The sequence below is a fragment of the Phlebotomus papatasi genome, chromosome 3, assembly GCF_024763615.1.
Source record: "Phlebotomus papatasi isolate M1 chromosome 3, Ppap_2.1, whole genome shotgun sequence".
NCBI classification, from domain to species: Eukaryota; Metazoa; Arthropoda; class Insecta; order Diptera; family Psychodidae; genus Phlebotomus; species Phlebotomus papatasi.
In genome coordinates this window covers 20,625,946-20,643,376 of record NC_077224.1, presented here as the reverse complement: position 1 = coordinate 20,643,376, position 17,431 = coordinate 20,625,946, and the positions used below count along the sequence as shown (strand labels likewise).

The window sequence follows — 17,431 nt, the reverse complement described above, 5'->3', positions numbered from 1 at the left end:
CATTTACCACCTGTCGCCATTGTTTTTCAATAGGCGACACTGACTTCACTTCATTGATTTTCAGTTGTCAAATCTTCATTTTTTACTTTCTGCAAGAGTCTAATAATTTGATTTCTCAAATAAAAGCGAAGAGAAATCATTTAAAGTGGGTAATAATAATGTGATTGTGAGGAAAAAGAAATGCTGAATTGAATAATCTTAAAATAATCGAGTTTCGACCTTTTCAAGTGGGTGGCGAGAAGTGGTTACAAAACTGGCGAAAAGTGGTAAAAAGTGGCGACGAAGTGGTTATTTTTGCATTGTTAATGAAAACCAGTTTTTAGGTACTCCCGTGTTAAATTGTAGGAGAAGTGTTTTGACGAATCTAGAGTCAATATATCTAAGTAGCTTTGTGTCAAATTTGAATTATCTGATAATAAAGGGTCAAAAGTTATAATACAATTAATTTCACTTTTTCCTAAAGGGGCGATAAGTGGTTACTCTACCCTATCACTTTTCTGTCACTCCATCCAAATCTTTGATATTTTGGTTTAAATACAAAATTTGTATAATTTTACGAATTTGATTCAAAGATAATTGAATGGCGTACCCCAACTTCAGCTCTAAATCGAATTTGCATGCGTTCCGAGTTAGCCCACGTTAAGAATCCCACTTACAACAAGCTAATCTAGGCTTATCACTAGCTTTTACAAGATTTTTACGAGATTGTTTACAAGATATTTGATATATTTTATTTACTGTAGGGGAGGGTGAAGCAATTCCAAGCAGCTATTTTTTTTTTATATCATTTGCCAAACTATTGAGAACTATATTTTAAGCAAACTAAATTAATACTGTTTCTCTTGGATATTGACTTATTTGAATTCTTTTAATTTTTGGCGATTTATAATTTTTGTCATTGCTGTAGGCAGACGACAAATCGTACGACTTTCCGATAGAATGTCGGTCGACATGTCGATCGTTGTTTTCACAATTATTCTGAATATTCCTGTTCTTTCTGAATATTTTTTATTGGTGCCATGTTGTGATAACTTCTGCAACTTTGTGTCTCTATGTTTTTTGTTTTCCATAAAATGATCTCTTTAAATTCTTCAGTGTGCAATTAAAAAAAAAACCCAAAGAGATACAAAATGAAATGGTTTCACTGAAAAATTTATTTTGTCTGGATATTTCAGTGTGATCGTCTCTATCTCACAAAAAATTGTGTGTGCGATTAATTTGCATAAAATTCAAATAATAATATTGTGTGTGTTGCAAGCGTATTGCAAGAGAGTGTCTCTCTCTCTCTCTGATATCATGTGCAATTTCTTCAGGCGATCCATGTGATCGCTGTGGGTGAAGAATTCCCATTAAGAAAGAAAGAAAAAAAAAAAAGAATAAGAATGCAGCTAATGCATATCGATGGAAAAATGATGAGAATTAATTTTAGTGTGGAGAATGGCGTGGATTTACGGCATCCGGTGAATGGGGAGATGAATGGTCATTCAGGAGGAACATCCGATATCAACTCAAATATCACTTTGCCAAATGTTGCCATAGAATGTAATCATAAGACTGATGTGAGACCAAAGTTGACATGCAATGCAGATGTAGAATGTAAATGTAGACAGCGTAGTGGGGGATGGAGTTATGGAGTTCTGGAGGATCGAGGATGTTCGAGATGTTGCTCATCCATGAGAAATAGTAGGAAGATTCTTGTAGGACATGTTGTTTTAGGCAGAAACAGAACAAATCTGTTGACAAATGTTGGGAAGTCATTCAGGTAATTACTTTTTTTTTAACTTTTATTTTGTTTAGCACCAATTTATTTATTCACCCTTTCATACGGTGTATAATTCATTTTATTGGTTTTATTATTTAAAATTATTTTTTTTATTTTATTTATTTATTTATTTTTTTTTTTGATACATTCCCATTGAAAATTCACATCTTGGATTTTGGTTGCATGATCGAATTTAATTTATTTTTATAAGTTATAGTTTTGTTCTTTTTTTATCTCATGGGAAAAGGTGATCTCGCAAGATCACCTCGAGATTTATATTAAAAAAAAACTTTAAAAAAAATAACTTAATTTAATTTAGTGTGTCTTGTGTTTTTGTGATCGTTAATTTATTGAGACCTTTGGTGTTATTGCACAAAAATTGGATCAATTGAAAAAAACAAAAACAAGTGGCTGGGCTTTAAGGTGATCTTCACTCTGAAAATCATTATATTTTGCCCAAGATCACTTGCAACACCTAATAAAATTGACTTCCCAACGAATTTGTAACAGAGGTACGTAGATATTTTTTGGTCATTTTATTTTAAGTAAAAAGATAATTCTTTTGGACATAAACAGGCGTAATTAGCTTTTGGAATTTTTCTTTTCCTGGATTTTGAGATATAAATATTAAAATTGGATTTGAAAGCTAACTTCATTTAGCTCTTAAAATTAAACTAGGCCTTCCTGGAAGTGAGATTTGAAGATCTTTGAAGCATATTCAAAAAAAAATCAGGAAAATTCCTGGTGATCTAAAGGGGATTCGAACCCAGTTCACTTGCATCATGAAGTTAATGCAAGTTATTATATAAAGTGTTCTAGAGGCAGCCAAAATCCCGAAAGCCAAAATTCCGAATGTTCAAAATCCTGAAAGGGATGAAATTATATGAAGGATAACCCCATAGCAAAAGAAAGCGGAATAAGGAATCACAAGGAAAATTCCTCGGAATTTTCCAGTATTTTTTCTTGGTAAATTCCACGGAAATTCTCCATGGTATATTTCCAAGGAAATTCCCATGGATTTATAGTGGATTTTTGTGTGGGCTATTTCCCAGGAAATTTACGTAGATTGAATATGGATTTTTTCCACCTAAAGAAAATGGAGAACAAATGAAGTTGTCACCTGCATCTCATATTTTCATTTCCCTATATTAAAAAAAATAGTAAATTTCAGGAGGATTTTGATATGTTTTATTAAATCAGCGATAACGAATTTACACTTTGGATAAGAAAAAGCTATCGTACAAAATAATTATTTTCCTAAAAATTACATTCCTTGAAATAAAAATACGTATATTTTAGGTGCGCAGTCTGTTTAATCCCCATAGCAAAAGAAAGCGGAATTGGAATAACAAGCGAAAAATTTCTCGGAATTTTCCAGTATTTTTCCTTGAAAAATTCCATAGGAATTTTCCATAATAGATTCCAAGGAAAATTTCATGGATTTATACTGGATTTTTTCTGTGGAATACATCCATGGAAATGTTCATGGAATTTATGTGGATTTTTCCACCTAACTAAAATGGAGAAAAAATTAAGCTGTCACATGCACCTTATGCTTTTACTTCCGAATATTAAAGTTATAGCAAATATTACGAGGATTATAATATGTTTTATCAAACCAGCAATAACGAATTAACACTTTGAGCAATAAAAGAATATTTTATAAAAAGAAATAATTTTTCCTAAAATATATATTAAATGACATAAAAACAGTATTATTTTAGGTTGGCGACCTATTTAATGTAATCACTTCACTATTATCTACACGAAACGCAGTGTCGCATAATTAATTATATTATAATTGTCACATGAATCACTAAAAATGTTTGCGGAAGGTTTGGAAACAAATTATCCACGTTGTCACAACACCATTTTATTTGCTAGACATTCGAGAAAAATAGTGGAAAAAACCATGGAAAACCTGTGGAAAGATAGTGAAATTTTCCATATGATTTTTCCAGCTTATCCCGCGGACGTTTCACGTGTGAGTTTCCATATAAATGTTCCGCGGAATTCAACGCTGGAATTCCAGTAGATCGTATTTGAAATTCCATGGAGAGCTATGATTCCAATGGAATTTCCGACTCCAAATTCCATGGAAAACTTAGTAGAATTTTAGCGTCAAATTCCGCGGATTTTTGCAATTTGGACGCTAGTTTTCCACTGGAATTTCCACGGAATTTTGCTATGGGGATGTTATCACTTGTAAGACAGAAATCACTAAGATCTGTGCACAAAATTTGTGAGCAAAATAATTCATCTATTTTGTTGCGCCACAAACGTATTCTAGCGGTAAAACGAAGAAACAAGCGTGTGGAATTTTCTTAGAAAACCGTATGGAAAGGTAGTGGAATTATCCGTGGAATTATTCCTTGGATTTTTGCCAGGAAATAAGCAGGAATTTTCCTACATAAAAGAGGAAATGTTGGAGTAAAATCCATGGCAAATCCATAGGAATACTTCTGGAATATTCCATGGAATTTTGCAGTGGAATCCGCGGACGCTTCATATTAGATTTTCCGTACAAATCTTTCATAAACTTCCACTAGACAGTGACGCTGGATTTCTATTTGGATGTTGTTAAAATTTTCCGTGGAATGGACATTTTCCATGGCCTCTCCTTGGAAGGATGCCATGGAAGACTGCGGAAATTTAGCGTCAAATTCTATGGGAATGAGCGGAATTTGACGCTAAAATTCCAATGGAATTTCCGCGTTCGTTTCCTATGAAGAATGTGTAGAATAATTTCTCAAGACACAAAAAATTTACCTTTGTCTTAGCTAAGACACTTTTAAGAATTCCGGATTTTAGCTTTCAGGATTTTGGCGTTCGGGATTTTGGCTTTCGGGATTTTGGCTTTCGGGATTTTGGCCGGAACCCAAGGTGTTCTACCCGGAAAACCCTTCAAAAAATTCTAGTAATAAAAGTTCTAAAGAGCTTATAAAAGGCTTTTAACAGGCTTATATTGAGAAAACTCTTAAGCTTCTTATAAGTGTTCTATTTTACTTATCTAGAGTCCTTGCGAACAAAAAAATGTTATATAAACAGTCTATAAGAATTCATGCTTCTATAATGTCTTTTATAACGCATTATAATTTTAAGTGGTTCCCAAGGACCTCTTTAAGTGAACCTCTTAGATGTAACTTAAGAGTTTCTATGAGAATTTAAACTTAAAATTTTTGTTGTAAACCTATTTAAAGTAATTTATAAAACATTTTATTCTAAATTATAAATTTCATTCATTCTTAATTTCTTGAATAATTTCGCGCACCTTATAGGAACCATGAAGTCTTAAAGACTGTTTGAGCAAGGCCTTGACAGACTTGAGAATTAGCGAGAGACGACATAGCGTAATTATATTCAAACTAATGGTTAAACCGCATTTCTATCATTTTCCACTAAGCCATCTCTCGGTTTAAGTCGTAAGTGTGTCCAGGGCATAACGCTTTCTTATCTGCAAGGACTCTATTAAGTAAATTGGAGCTCTTTAGTAAAGTTCTCCATTTTACTTATTAGAATCCTTGCGAAGAAAAAAGTGTTATAAATACATACAAGAATTTATATAATTCGCCAGGGGCCCTCTCTTTAAGTGAAATGGAGCACTTAAAAAAAATTAAGATTTTCAACGAGAACTTTAACGTATAATTCATATTCTAAGCCCATTAGAAGTAATTTATGAGGCTTTTAGAAGTTTTATCCTAAATTTCTTGAATGGTTTTCTACACTTTATAGAAACATGAATTCTCTTTTAAGTAAAGAGAAAGGACCTTTTTAAGTGGAGCACTTATAAGAAGCTTAAGAGAAGGACTTAAGCTCCTTACAAGTTCTCCATTTTACTTATTAGAATCCTTGTGAACAAAAAAGTGTTATAAAAGCAGTCTACAAGAATTTATGGTTCTATAATGTCTTTTCTAATGGCTTATATTGATGGTTCGCAAAGACCTCTTAAGTAGAGCACTGAAAAGAAGTCTTTAGAATTTCTATGAAATGTTTAACTCAAAATTTTCGTTCTAAGCCTATTAAAAGTAATTTATAACACTTTTTAAAAGTTTTATTTCTAAATTTTGTAATTTTTTTTATGGACCATATAACATTATTTTTTGTTTGCATAAGGACCCTTTTCAGTAAAGTGGAGCACTTATAAGAAGCTTAAAAGCTTCTTCGAATATTTATTCCCAAATTTCACGTAGAAGCTCTGTTCTGAAGTTTTCTTATAAGAGTTCACCTTAACTTAAAAGAATCCTTGCGAACCTAAAAGTGCTATTATGAGCAGTGTATAAGAATTTATAGTTCTATAATTCCTTTATTAAAAAAATTCTTTTTAATAAAATTGAATGGCTTTCCTGCTAAAATCCTAAATTTCATAAATCATATCTCAGAATTCAGTAGAAGCTTCCGGAAGTTGAAAACGCCTCATAGTTTTGTTAACAATTTGGTAATATAAAAGATATTTTAGCTATTTATTAAAGTTTTGAACAGGTAACTTAAAATTTCCAGTTGATTCACTGCCAAATTTGCTGGTAAAAATTTTGAGTAAAAACAAAGGTTTGTCTTGAATCCTGTAAAATAGAAAATTTTCATGATAAATTATTTTAAGTATAATTTAATTTGGTTGATAAAATTGCTCACAGATTTATTTTATTTTGATAAATCTAAAAAAAATTCAAAAAAAAAGAAGTGTAAGTAAAGGTAAATAATTTTAAAGTCCGAGAGAGCACTGCACGGCTTTGTGGAATGTAGTGACTTTTTTCTTTTGTTAGTATTTTTTTTTTTCTTTTTTTATGTACACATCTCTGGGTAGAGAGTCACAATAACGTTTGGTGATGTTGTAGTGTCCAATTTGCATGATGTACCATTTGGTAGATTAGTGTAATGTGCAATTAATGCATTTGTTGTGCAATTGATGAAAGAACACTTCAAACTAATTCCCATGAATGACTTCATCTGTAAATAATCAAAAGATAATTGTCTGTGAATATTTTATCCGTCAGAGCAACAAAATCCATTGAGGCAGCAATTTTTTCTCTTATTTCTTTTACCAATAGGCACTGTTTTTCACTAAGGTAGGTGACCAGAAGGGTTAGTCAATGTAGGACAGAAAATTACGACAATTTTGATTTGAGTTTTTCTGCAGTTAAATATTTTGTTTTGGCCTAGAAAAAATGTAAACTTGATAAAAATCACTTGAATTTACTGCAATTCTAGTAATTCTTGCAGATCAACTACAATATCTAAGGTAAGATGAGGTAATTTAGAATCATGCCTAATTTGGAACTTTCAGAATTCCTAATCCTAACAGTTTTAGATGGCAAAAGACAAAAACTCGAAGTAACTTTCATTCGAAGTACTCCTGAATGTAAAGTTTTCTACTTATTCCTGATTTTCTTTTTCTCTTTGACCATCTGCAGTAGCGAGAAAATCTGAAAATTCTAATTTAGAAATGATTCCGAATTACCCCATCTTACCCTACAGCATAAATTTTTGTTTTAAAAAAAATATAAGAGTCATCAATCTTCCAGACTGTTTTTTATTATGACTTGTGCTTATCTACCGTTTTATCTGTCTTTACAATGTATGTCTTATCAGAATTGCCCCTTAAAATACAATTAGCCTTTCAATGAATTGTCACAATAGTCTGAATTTCTATTTAAAGCAGAAGTCTCAAAAATTTTGAACAAAAAAGTCTCTTACTTCACAGTAAGATAACATTTTGTGGGACATTTGTCATCTGATTTATGGGATTTATGAGTTATCATGCTTATTTAGGGTGGAATCACCACTTCTCGCCAGTGCCCCTCTTTTGGCCACTTACGGCGGCCAAAAAAAAATCAGCTTCGCAAAGACCACTATTTTACCTTTAGCATTTTTATTTATTCCAATTCCTTGAAGTAATTTTAATATAGAAATGTTCAAATAATTATCTTACGTCAAATATCTATTGTTTTAGCCGCTAACGATCTCTATTTTTCACAGAATACATCAATAGTGAAATTTGGTTTGAACAACACAATAGGACCACTTTCATTTAAGTTAAAAAATGTGGTCTATAAATCAAATAAGTTTAAATAAATCCATATTTAGAAACTATAAGGGGAAGTGGTCTGCCTTCGAATGCGGCATCCTTTGAATATTGTAATTTTTTCACTTTTCTTTAAAGCATAAATTTTCTATCAACTATTAGATAGCTATTCATAATCCTCACAAGTCATCAAAAAATGCAGACCCCAGCTCTTATTTTCTAGGTGCTAGAGCAAAAAACACGAAACTGAGCTCTAAACTGTAATTTTGATGTTCCACAATTCATGTATTTTTTCATAATCAAAATAATTTTTCGAACAAATCTTCTATTGTGAGTCATAGAAGGTTATTCTTGGATGGTATTTCTCCAAATACATTTTGATTCAGATGAGACAAATTTTGTGGCTGATAAAAGTTTGCAAATATTGCTCTGCGGCAGCCTTTGAATCTTAATGTTGTGTGCCTTTGAATCCTCACTTTCCATGCATTGAAACATCTGACAGCTTCCTGTCCGGGAGCAGAATAGAACTCCTACTTTGGTCTGACGAATGTCATACAAATACTTATAACATGCTATCTTGCTCCGGCCGAGATGTTTCAAACTGACAATCGTCAACTTCAATGGCGTTTTCTTATAAATTTTCAAGTGAAAAACAGTGCTTCAGAAAAATCTAAAAAAAATTTTGCTGTATAATGACTTTTGACTACAGTGGTGGTTTTATTGAGTGCATTAGGGTTCATGATAATCAATTATGGGCCGTTTAATGTTACAGCCCTAATATTCTCAGTGAAAAATTAAGATTCAAAGGCTGCCTCAACCACATTCAAAGGCAGATCATGCAGGCTGCCTTTGAATATATCGACATCACATTTTCAAGTTCCTCACCAGGAATACATATCAGTGATACATAAAATTTGTATATAGTTAATAATTACGTCATTTTATATTATATTTATGTAAAAATGGACCATGGCGAAAAGTGGTAATATTCTGAAATTGATTTACCACCTGTAGCCATTGCTTTTAAATAGACGACGCTAACTTCACTTCATAGATTCTCAGTTGTCAAATCTGTTTTGTTTACTTTCTGCAATAGTCTAATAATTTGATTTATCAAATAAAAGTGAAGTAAACTCATTTAAAGTGGGTAATAATAAGGTGATTGTGAGGAAAAAGAAATACTGAATTGAATAATCCTAAAATAATCGAGTTTGGACCTGTTCAAGTGGGTGGCGAGAAGTGGTTACAAAACTGGCGAAAAGTGGTAAAAAGTGACGACGAAGTGGTTATTTTTGCATTGTGAATAAAAATCAGTTTTTTAAGTAGTCCAGCGTTAAATTGTAGGACTATTGTTTTGACGAATCTAGAGCCAATACATTTAAGTAACTTTGCGTCAAGATTGAGTTATCTTATAATAAGGGGCCAAAAGTTTATAACAAAGTTAATTTTACTTTTTCGTAAAAGTGTTGCTAAGTGGTTACTCTACCCTATCAAGTCTGTATAATTGGCTTTTGAATTTACTTAAACTTTAAGTCATTATTTATTTGATGAGATGGAAGCGTTTATAGTCTTTTTGTCTAATTTATTTTACTACTTGTTTTCTAAATGAGACATTAAGACTTAGACCTTGAAAAGCTTTGCAGAGTATTTCAAGTTAAATGTTATATTCTTAAGCTTATTGCTAGTCTACATAAAAGAATTACGATCAGAAGCTTCAGTCACGAATTTTTGAGGAATTTGTTTATTTTTTAAATAAAGTTCGATTTTATTGGTTCTTTCTCACATTCATTAGAGAGTGAGTACCTGAACATATCTAAGGTCAAATTCCCGAACGTAACCATTCACAAATGGTTATTGGTTACTATCTACACAGCTCTCTCAGATATCTGGCTTGACGGGGAGATAAAATGACATTTGGGTTTTTTGAATCTGGTCAACGGTTTTTTTTTTTTAATTTCGCGGTGTGTGAATTTATTTTCTGTCGAGAAACAATAGAATTTTCTTTGTGGCGGGCTTTTATTTCATTTTGTACCACAATTAAGTATCAAAGGCTTTGATGAAGTGAAAAGAAAACATTTTATTTCATGCTGGACAAGCTACATGTTTCGTAAAAAACGTTTTGAATTCATCAACCGTCAGAGTTTGGCAGCTGTCAGCCGGATATCGAAGTGCCGGATATCGGAGAGAGCTGTGTATTTCGTTTGTCGATTGTCTGGTTAAATGGAAATTTAGCCATGGTCAAAACCAATTATCACGTACAACACTCCATTTTCTATTAATCCGTGACACTTTCTTTTCTTTTGAGCAATGAGGCAGAATTATCTTTATAAAATATATCGGCGGTTCCATTCCATACTATTCTATCTCAGAATGACAAATTTTCAGGAGATTCATTTGAAGTTGGCGATTTCCTATGCTGCTCGAGTAGGGAAAAGCACTCTTTTTCCGAACGTTCATGCCTTCGAATAATGTGAATTTTCTTTAATTTTTCATAAGAAACTTTCACATTTCTATTAAATATTAGTTGGGTTATTATCAATTATTGATAATTATGTGAAAATTTTTTGTAAGTCTCTTATGAAAAATAAGAGAAATTCACATTATTCGAAAGCATGAACGTTCGAAGGCAGAGTACTTTCCTCTATATTTTTTTTCGACAAATTTGAATATGTCGTTGCCCGAACGCCGGATAACCATAAAATGTTCACCACTTGTAGATCTAGGTACCAGGAACAACATATCTCTTGGAGTAATAATAATTCTAAGTCGACTTAGAATAATATGGAATAGAGCCGTCTATATTAACCAGTAACCAGTCAAAACTTATCTGGTTACGCTCGTGAATTTGGACTCTGATTAAACCATTTTTGGCTGGTAACTGAATGTTTATTGTAAGGATTATAATGCTTCTTTTTAGAATAAGGAAAAGTGTCTCGGATAAAAAAGGAAGTGGTATATTGTATGGGGTAATTAGTATTATTTATGATTAAATTGTTTTATGGTCGAAATGAATAGACACTCACTAACTAACCATTTTTTTTCTAAATTCAAATTTTATATTCATCAATTTTAAGGATCTTATCAATTTTCTTTCTTTTCTTTTTTAATTTGCTATAAATATTTTCTAAAATAATTTAATATTTTTTATCTGCGGGTTTTTGATAAACTATGTTTGAAAGCTTCTAAAAATCATCTTTCATTTATTGCAATAGGTAAAGCCAGTAAAAATTTATATGATTTTTATAATATTTAAACGAAGTAAAAAAAATAAATACTGTCCTTAATAATAATCTGCAACATCCTTCTGGTCACTCCTTTCGGAGATCAACTGTTTTCTTCTCAATCTCTTAGCTGATGAAAATAGTTCATAAATTTTAATTAAAAATACAAAATAAGGAAGCTTTCCCCGTGGTACTAATAGCTCAATCATCATTTTTATTTTATTCAGGAGTGGCTTGCTCAATTTCTGTGCCGTTGCCCTGGCTCTCAATGATCAAGGTTATCGTGCAATTGGGATTCGCATCGATTCCGGCGATCTGGCTTATTTGTCCTGCTTAGCTCGTCAGACCTTTGAGCAAGTGTCAGCACGCTTTCGCATTCCATGGTTCAATACTCTCACCATTGTCGCATCGAATGACATCAATGAGGACACCATTATCAGTCTCAATGAGCAGGGACACAAGATCGATTGCTTCGGGATCGGAACTCATTTGGGTGAGTCTTTTTTCCAATTCATTCGTTAATCCATGTGTTCGAACTCAGAGGAAATAATTGAAGTCCTTAATCTTAGAGATTAATGTTAAGATACATTTGAAAAATTTTGAAAGTCTTAGCAAATTAATTGAAGAAGAACTGATATTTTTTTTATAATTTTATGCTTCACGTCCTTCACGTCTAATTTTGATCAGACTGAATTTATTAAAAATATTGAACGTCTACTAAATATTTCCGTTATCAATACTTTTTTTCAATTCCCATTTTTGTGTTTTTTTGGAAATGCTTTTGTGCTTTTTAAAAACGGTTTAGTATTTCTTGCAAGAAACATTTCTTGAATTAATTTCCATTTTTCTAGAAACATGTTCGTGTTTCTTGAATATTTTTCAGTGTTTCTAAAAATGTTTCTACGTTTCTAGAAACATTTCTATGTGTTTTTAATGCATTTCATCGGCTTTAGAAGCATTTCTCGGCTAAATGATTAATGTTTCCATGAGTTTCATTGGTTTTAGAAACGTTTCTCGGCTAAATAATTAATGTTGCCATGCGTTTTATCGGTTTTAGAAACGTTTCTCGGCTAAATGATTAATGTTTCCATGCGTTTCATCGGTTTTAGAAACGTTTCTCGGTTAAATGATTAATGTTTCCATGAGTTTCATTGGTTTTAGAAACGTTTCTCGGCTAAATAATTAATGTTGCCATGCGTTTTATCGGTTTTAGAAACGTTTCTCGGCTAAATGATTAATGTTTCCATGCGTTTCATCGGTTTTAGAAACGTTTCTCGGCTAAATGATTAATGTTTCCATGCGTTTCATCGGTTTTAGAAACGTTCCCCGGCTAAATGATTAATGTTTCCATGCGTTTCATCGGTTTTAGAAACGTTCCCCGGCTAAATGATTAATGTTTCTATGAGTTTCATTGGTTTTAGAAACGTTTCTCGGCTAAATGATTAATGTTTCCATGAGTTTCATCGGTTTTAGAAACGTTTCTCGGCTAAATTATGAAACTCATGTTTCCATGAGTTTCATCGGTTTTAGGAACGTTTCTCGGCTAAATGATTAATGTTTCCATGAGCTTCATCGTTTATGCGGCACTCGGGTTAGAACCGGTACCCATGCTAAATCTGTAAAGATTCATTATATTTTTCTTCTCTACGTTTATTGTGTTCGTATTTATTATTATTTATTACTGTACTGATACTACTGAATACTACTGATACTACTGATACTACGAATCGGTAAAATACCAGACACTCAAGATTTTATAAATTTTTTTTTGATTGTTGTATCTATTATCTGATATCTTGATTAAATTAGAAGCAGATATGAACAATCTGAAGCCTTAACATTTGGTTTAGATCAATTCTATGATTGTTTAAATGTGGTCTAAATGTGTTTCAAGTGTTTCAAGTTTGAACCGATCTAAACCGATAATGAATCAATTTATTCATGTTTTTAAAATTCCTGTAGTATCTTCAGTAATTTTATTTGTTATTTGAATAGAACTGGATTTGATTAATTTCAAAATTCTGAAATTTTCGAAAAATGTCCATTTGTAAGAACCGGTAACCAGTAATGAACTGGGAACCCGAGCTCTTTATTGGGTAAAATTCAGCACATCGAATTTGTTTTAACAACCTCGAAATTTGTGTAAAGGCTGAACCGAGTTAAACCGATATTTAATCATGAAAGAAACATTTTTTTTAACGATTTCCAAAATTCATTTTTCAAGAAATATTCCTGCATTTCTTTACAAAAAGGAAGTATTGCAACAAATAGGTTTTTGGAAACAGAAAAATCTTTCTGAGGATACGGAAATATTTAAAAGCTCAAAAATCTTTCTCGAAACACAAAAAACTTTCTGTAAGCATTAAGTCCTTGACACACTTAGGACTTAATCCGAGAGACGGCTTAGTGAAAAATGATACAACTGTGGTTTAACCATTATTTCGAATATAATTACGCTTAACCGTCTCTCGGCTAATCTTCAAGTCTGTCAAGGTCAAGGCCCTTACAGTGTTTTATGAAACACAAAAATGTTTCTGGAGACACGGCGATGCTTTTGGAAACACAAAAGCGTTTCTAAAAACAGAAAAATGTTTCTGTAAACAGAAAAATGCTACTGGATACACGAAAATATTTTTAGAAACACAAAAAATGTTTTTTGAAGCACAAAAATGTGGAAATACGAAAATGTTTTCAGAGGTATAAAAATATTACCGAGAAATATCAAAGTGTTTCTCAAACAACAATTATATTTTAAGAAACAAAAATTTTTCTGGAACACAGAAATGCTTTTTGAAATACTGAAATCTTCTAGAAACACGGAAATGTGTCTGGAAACAGAAACACGTTTCTAAATACATAAAAACGTTTTTTGAAACACAAAAATGTTTTTTGAAGAACAAAAATATTTCTGGAGAATATGTTTTCGGAAATATACAAGGATGTTACTGAGAAATACTGAAACGTTTCTGAAAGTAAAACAATATTTTGATGAAACAGAAAAATGTATCTGTAATCAGGGAAATGGTTGTAGAAACACGGAAATGTTTCAGAAAAACACTGAAGTGTTTCAGGAAGAACAATAATATTTTAAGAAACAGAAAAATGTTTTTTAAACAGAAATGTTTCTGCAAACACGAAAATGTTTTTGAACGAAGACACAGGAAATGTTTCTGTGATCAGGAAAGTGTTTCTGGAAACAAGGAAATGTTTTAGGGAAGTTCTGAAGTATTTCAAGAAGAACAACAATGTTTTAAGAAACACAAAAATGTTTCCAGAATACAGAAAAGCTTTTTTTAACATAGAAATGTTTCTGCAAACACGAAAATGTTTTTGAAGACACAGGAAATGTTTCTGTAAGTACATCAGTGTTTATGAAACATATAAATGTTTCTGTGATTTGAAAACTGTTTCACGAAACAAGGAAATGTTTCTGTGATCTGGAAACTGTTTCAGGAAACAAGGAAATGTTTCAGGGAAATTCAGAAGTGTTTCAGGAAGAACAGCGCAATGTTTTAAGGGTTTTAAGGAACCCAAATTTGATTCTAGAATACTGAAGTACTCTTCGGAAACACGAAAATGCTCTTCGGAAACATTGAAGGATTTCTGGAAACTCTGGAAAGAACATTTTTTATGAAGTACAGAAATGTTTCTAGAATAAAAAATGTTTCTGAAAGCATTTTGGGAAACACGGAAATATTTTTTAAAACATAGGATTTTTTCTTACGAATTCCCTCTTGATTTTCTTGAGCCCCTTTGATCAAAAATTTACTGAAAGTCTCAATGAATGACTCTGAGTTCGAATACCTTGGTTGTTCCTTGAATGGGGATTTAATGGGGATGTCCATGGGATCCACAGTGACTTGTCAGAGGCAGCCTGCCTTGGGCTGTGTCTACAAATTGGTGGAGATCAACAACCAGGCGAGGATTAAGCTGAGCCAGGATGTGGAGAAGGTGACAATGCCAGGGAGTAAGAATGCATTTAGGTTGTTTGGGGCTGATGGGCATGCGCTCATCGATCTCATGCAGAAGGTGTCTGAGCCACCGCCGGAAGTTGGCCAGAAGGTGCTGTGTCGCCATCCATTCCAGGAGTCCAAGCGAGCATATGTGATCCCAACGCGTGTTGAGTGCCTCTACAAGGTATACTGGCGAGATGGACGAATCTGTCAGCCACTGCCGACTCTCGATCAGGTCAGAGATCGTGTGCAGGCTTCGCTGAAGACCGTGCGAACTGATCACAAGAGAACCCTCAATCCGACACCCTACAAAGTGGCCGTGAGTGATCATTTGTACAATTTCATTCATGATTTGTGGCTTCAGAATGCACCAATTGGGGAGCTATCATGATAAAGGGGCACCCGAGGTGTAGCCACAGCTCAGAGAAAGCGGAAATGGGATGGCAAAAAAGGCAGATTATGCTTGCAAAATTGTTGATATTTTAAATAATGGAGGAAAAGTCTTTCTTCTTCCCTTGAAAAACAAAAAAAAATCATTTTGTGTTTTTTGCAAAGAACCAACATACCAAGAAAAAAAACAACCCAAGAATTGTGCCTTTTTCTGTAAAACAGCCGGTGTGAGAGAGAATGGTGAGAGAGAGATTAGGTTTAGCTGTGCTGATTCCTTCAAAAAGAATCAACCCTCGATGATGATTGGAAAAACAAAATTGTTAATTTTCTTTTGAAAATTTTTATTGATCATGTCCAGTGTTAAAAGCTGAAGAAGCTTATCTATAAAAAGAAATAGTTCTTTATGAAAGACACTTGTACCTCTTATTGTATTTTTTTTTTGGATGTAAAATTTTCTTTTTAGGAAATCACAAGAAAAAAAACTAGGTTCTAGTTTGTAAAATAAAATTCTCCTCTGGCTTTTGTTCCAGCCACAAAAACCAAAAAAATAAAAGAGCTTGAGTAGAAAGACACATAAATTTTAAGGGAGACCAGTGTAACTTTTGTCACGATTTTAAGGGAAATGTAGCCGAAAAAATAGAATATTTCCAGGTGTATTCAATTTTTGGGGGTTTGAAAAATGCAAAATTGCTAATTAAATCGTCAATTTTAGAATGATAAAATCATTTCGCCCGAAGTTTACCCTTAGTTGAAAAAAAAAGCATGAAAAGGTTTTTCGATGGCTCCGCTAAGTAAATTTGCAAAAATAGGTTGAAAAATAATATCTCAAAGGTTGAATACGCCTGTTATGTAAAGAATCAGCAAGAATAGGTTCTTTTCTAGATATTTTCTTGTCCAAGTCCTATAGCATTCTTGCCTCTTTTTTCCACACCAAGCTCCCGCCCCCACATTAAATAGGATTTTACGTGTAATTTCGAGCCCAACAATTTGCGAGCACAACAGTGGACTTAGTAGAAGAATTGAAAAAAAAACCACTCTGTTTTTAGTCTTCTAGGTTCTAGAAAAAGCAGTCTAAAGGTGGAATTTGTAAGAGAAAAAAAAAAGAAATAAATTATTTTAGAATGATCTAGCGACGGTTGACTTTTGAATTTTTATTTCCGCCAGATGGCTCTGCCATTTTCGCCGCAAGTCGCTCCCGATGTCACAATAAAAATAACCCTCCCATTGTGTGATTGTGATATTTTTCGTGTGTTTTTACAGTGAATTTTTAGCTTTTTGCCGCATTAGTGGGTATTTTGGCCATCAGCAGTGTCCACAGAGTTGCTGGAGATTGCAGAACTGAAGGTGAGTGGGGTATTTTCCATGGAAATTGCAGATGTTTCAAGGCGGCGTCTGCCGCAGTGTTTTTGTCCACCAAATGGGGAAAAAGTTCCGGGCGGGAGGTCAAGTTCAATGAAACTTCGAGATTCTCGTTTCGGGATAGATTTTCCCATATTTCCCATCCCAAAATTGTAAAACAGAGGAGTTTCTTGGCACACTGGGTGTCGCTTGAGTGAGATTTTGTGAATGCCTGTGGCTAAATTTATCGTGTTTTTTTGCGAGGGTGTGAGTCATTCATGTGATGTCACTGTCTCAATGGCTTCTCCGGGAATGATGGGCAAGAGAGATTGTTGGGCTCTTGTGCTGCCGGATGCAGGTGAATTGAGTGCAGATGATGAGCGAGTTCTACTGATTACAGTTATCAGATTTCACATGTTGCCGAGCACGAAATCCGTTTAATAATTTATTAGCGAAAGAGACTCGTGCAGAAGCTCTGTGTCATCTTCCTCTTACCATAGGTCTTTGACCTACTTGGACACTAGAAATGCAACTGCCTTCTCATCTAATCCAGGCTAACAAAGTCTTATTTTTCCATTCTTGTTAAAAAGAGAGTGAGAGAGGGAGATGAATCACCTGGCGAGATTCATCGATTTACCGTCCGAACACGCGAAATGGGAATCAAACTCGTTTTCGCTATCGGTCACACAGTTTTGCTACCATAAATGGCAAACCCGGTCTCTCTGATACCTCTCTGCCAAAGATGCTA

The 17,431-nt window shown here is 33.2% G+C and overlaps 1 protein-coding gene across 2 annotated transcripts in view; it reads left to right on the top strand.

Annotated features, from left to right (window-relative positions):
- The window catches only part of LOC129806853 (nicotinate phosphoribosyltransferase), a 53,130-nt gene extending 36,654 nt beyond the window's left edge, over positions 1–16,476 (top strand). Inside the window, exons 7-9 of one of the 2 annotated variants that reach the window (XM_055855657.1) lie at positions 1,430–1,762; positions 11,230–11,495; positions 14,859–16,476. In XM_055855657.1, coding sequence (XP_055711632.1) covers positions 1,430–1,762; positions 11,230–11,495; positions 14,859–15,346 — 1,087 coding nt within the window. In that variant the 3' untranslated portion in view covers positions 15,347–16,476. The remainder of the gene's footprint in view (positions 1–1,429; positions 1,763–11,229; positions 11,496–14,858) is intronic. The other variant, XM_055855659.1, reaches the window with a different exon arrangement.
- The last annotated feature ends 955 nt before the right edge of the window (positions 16,477–17,431 follow it).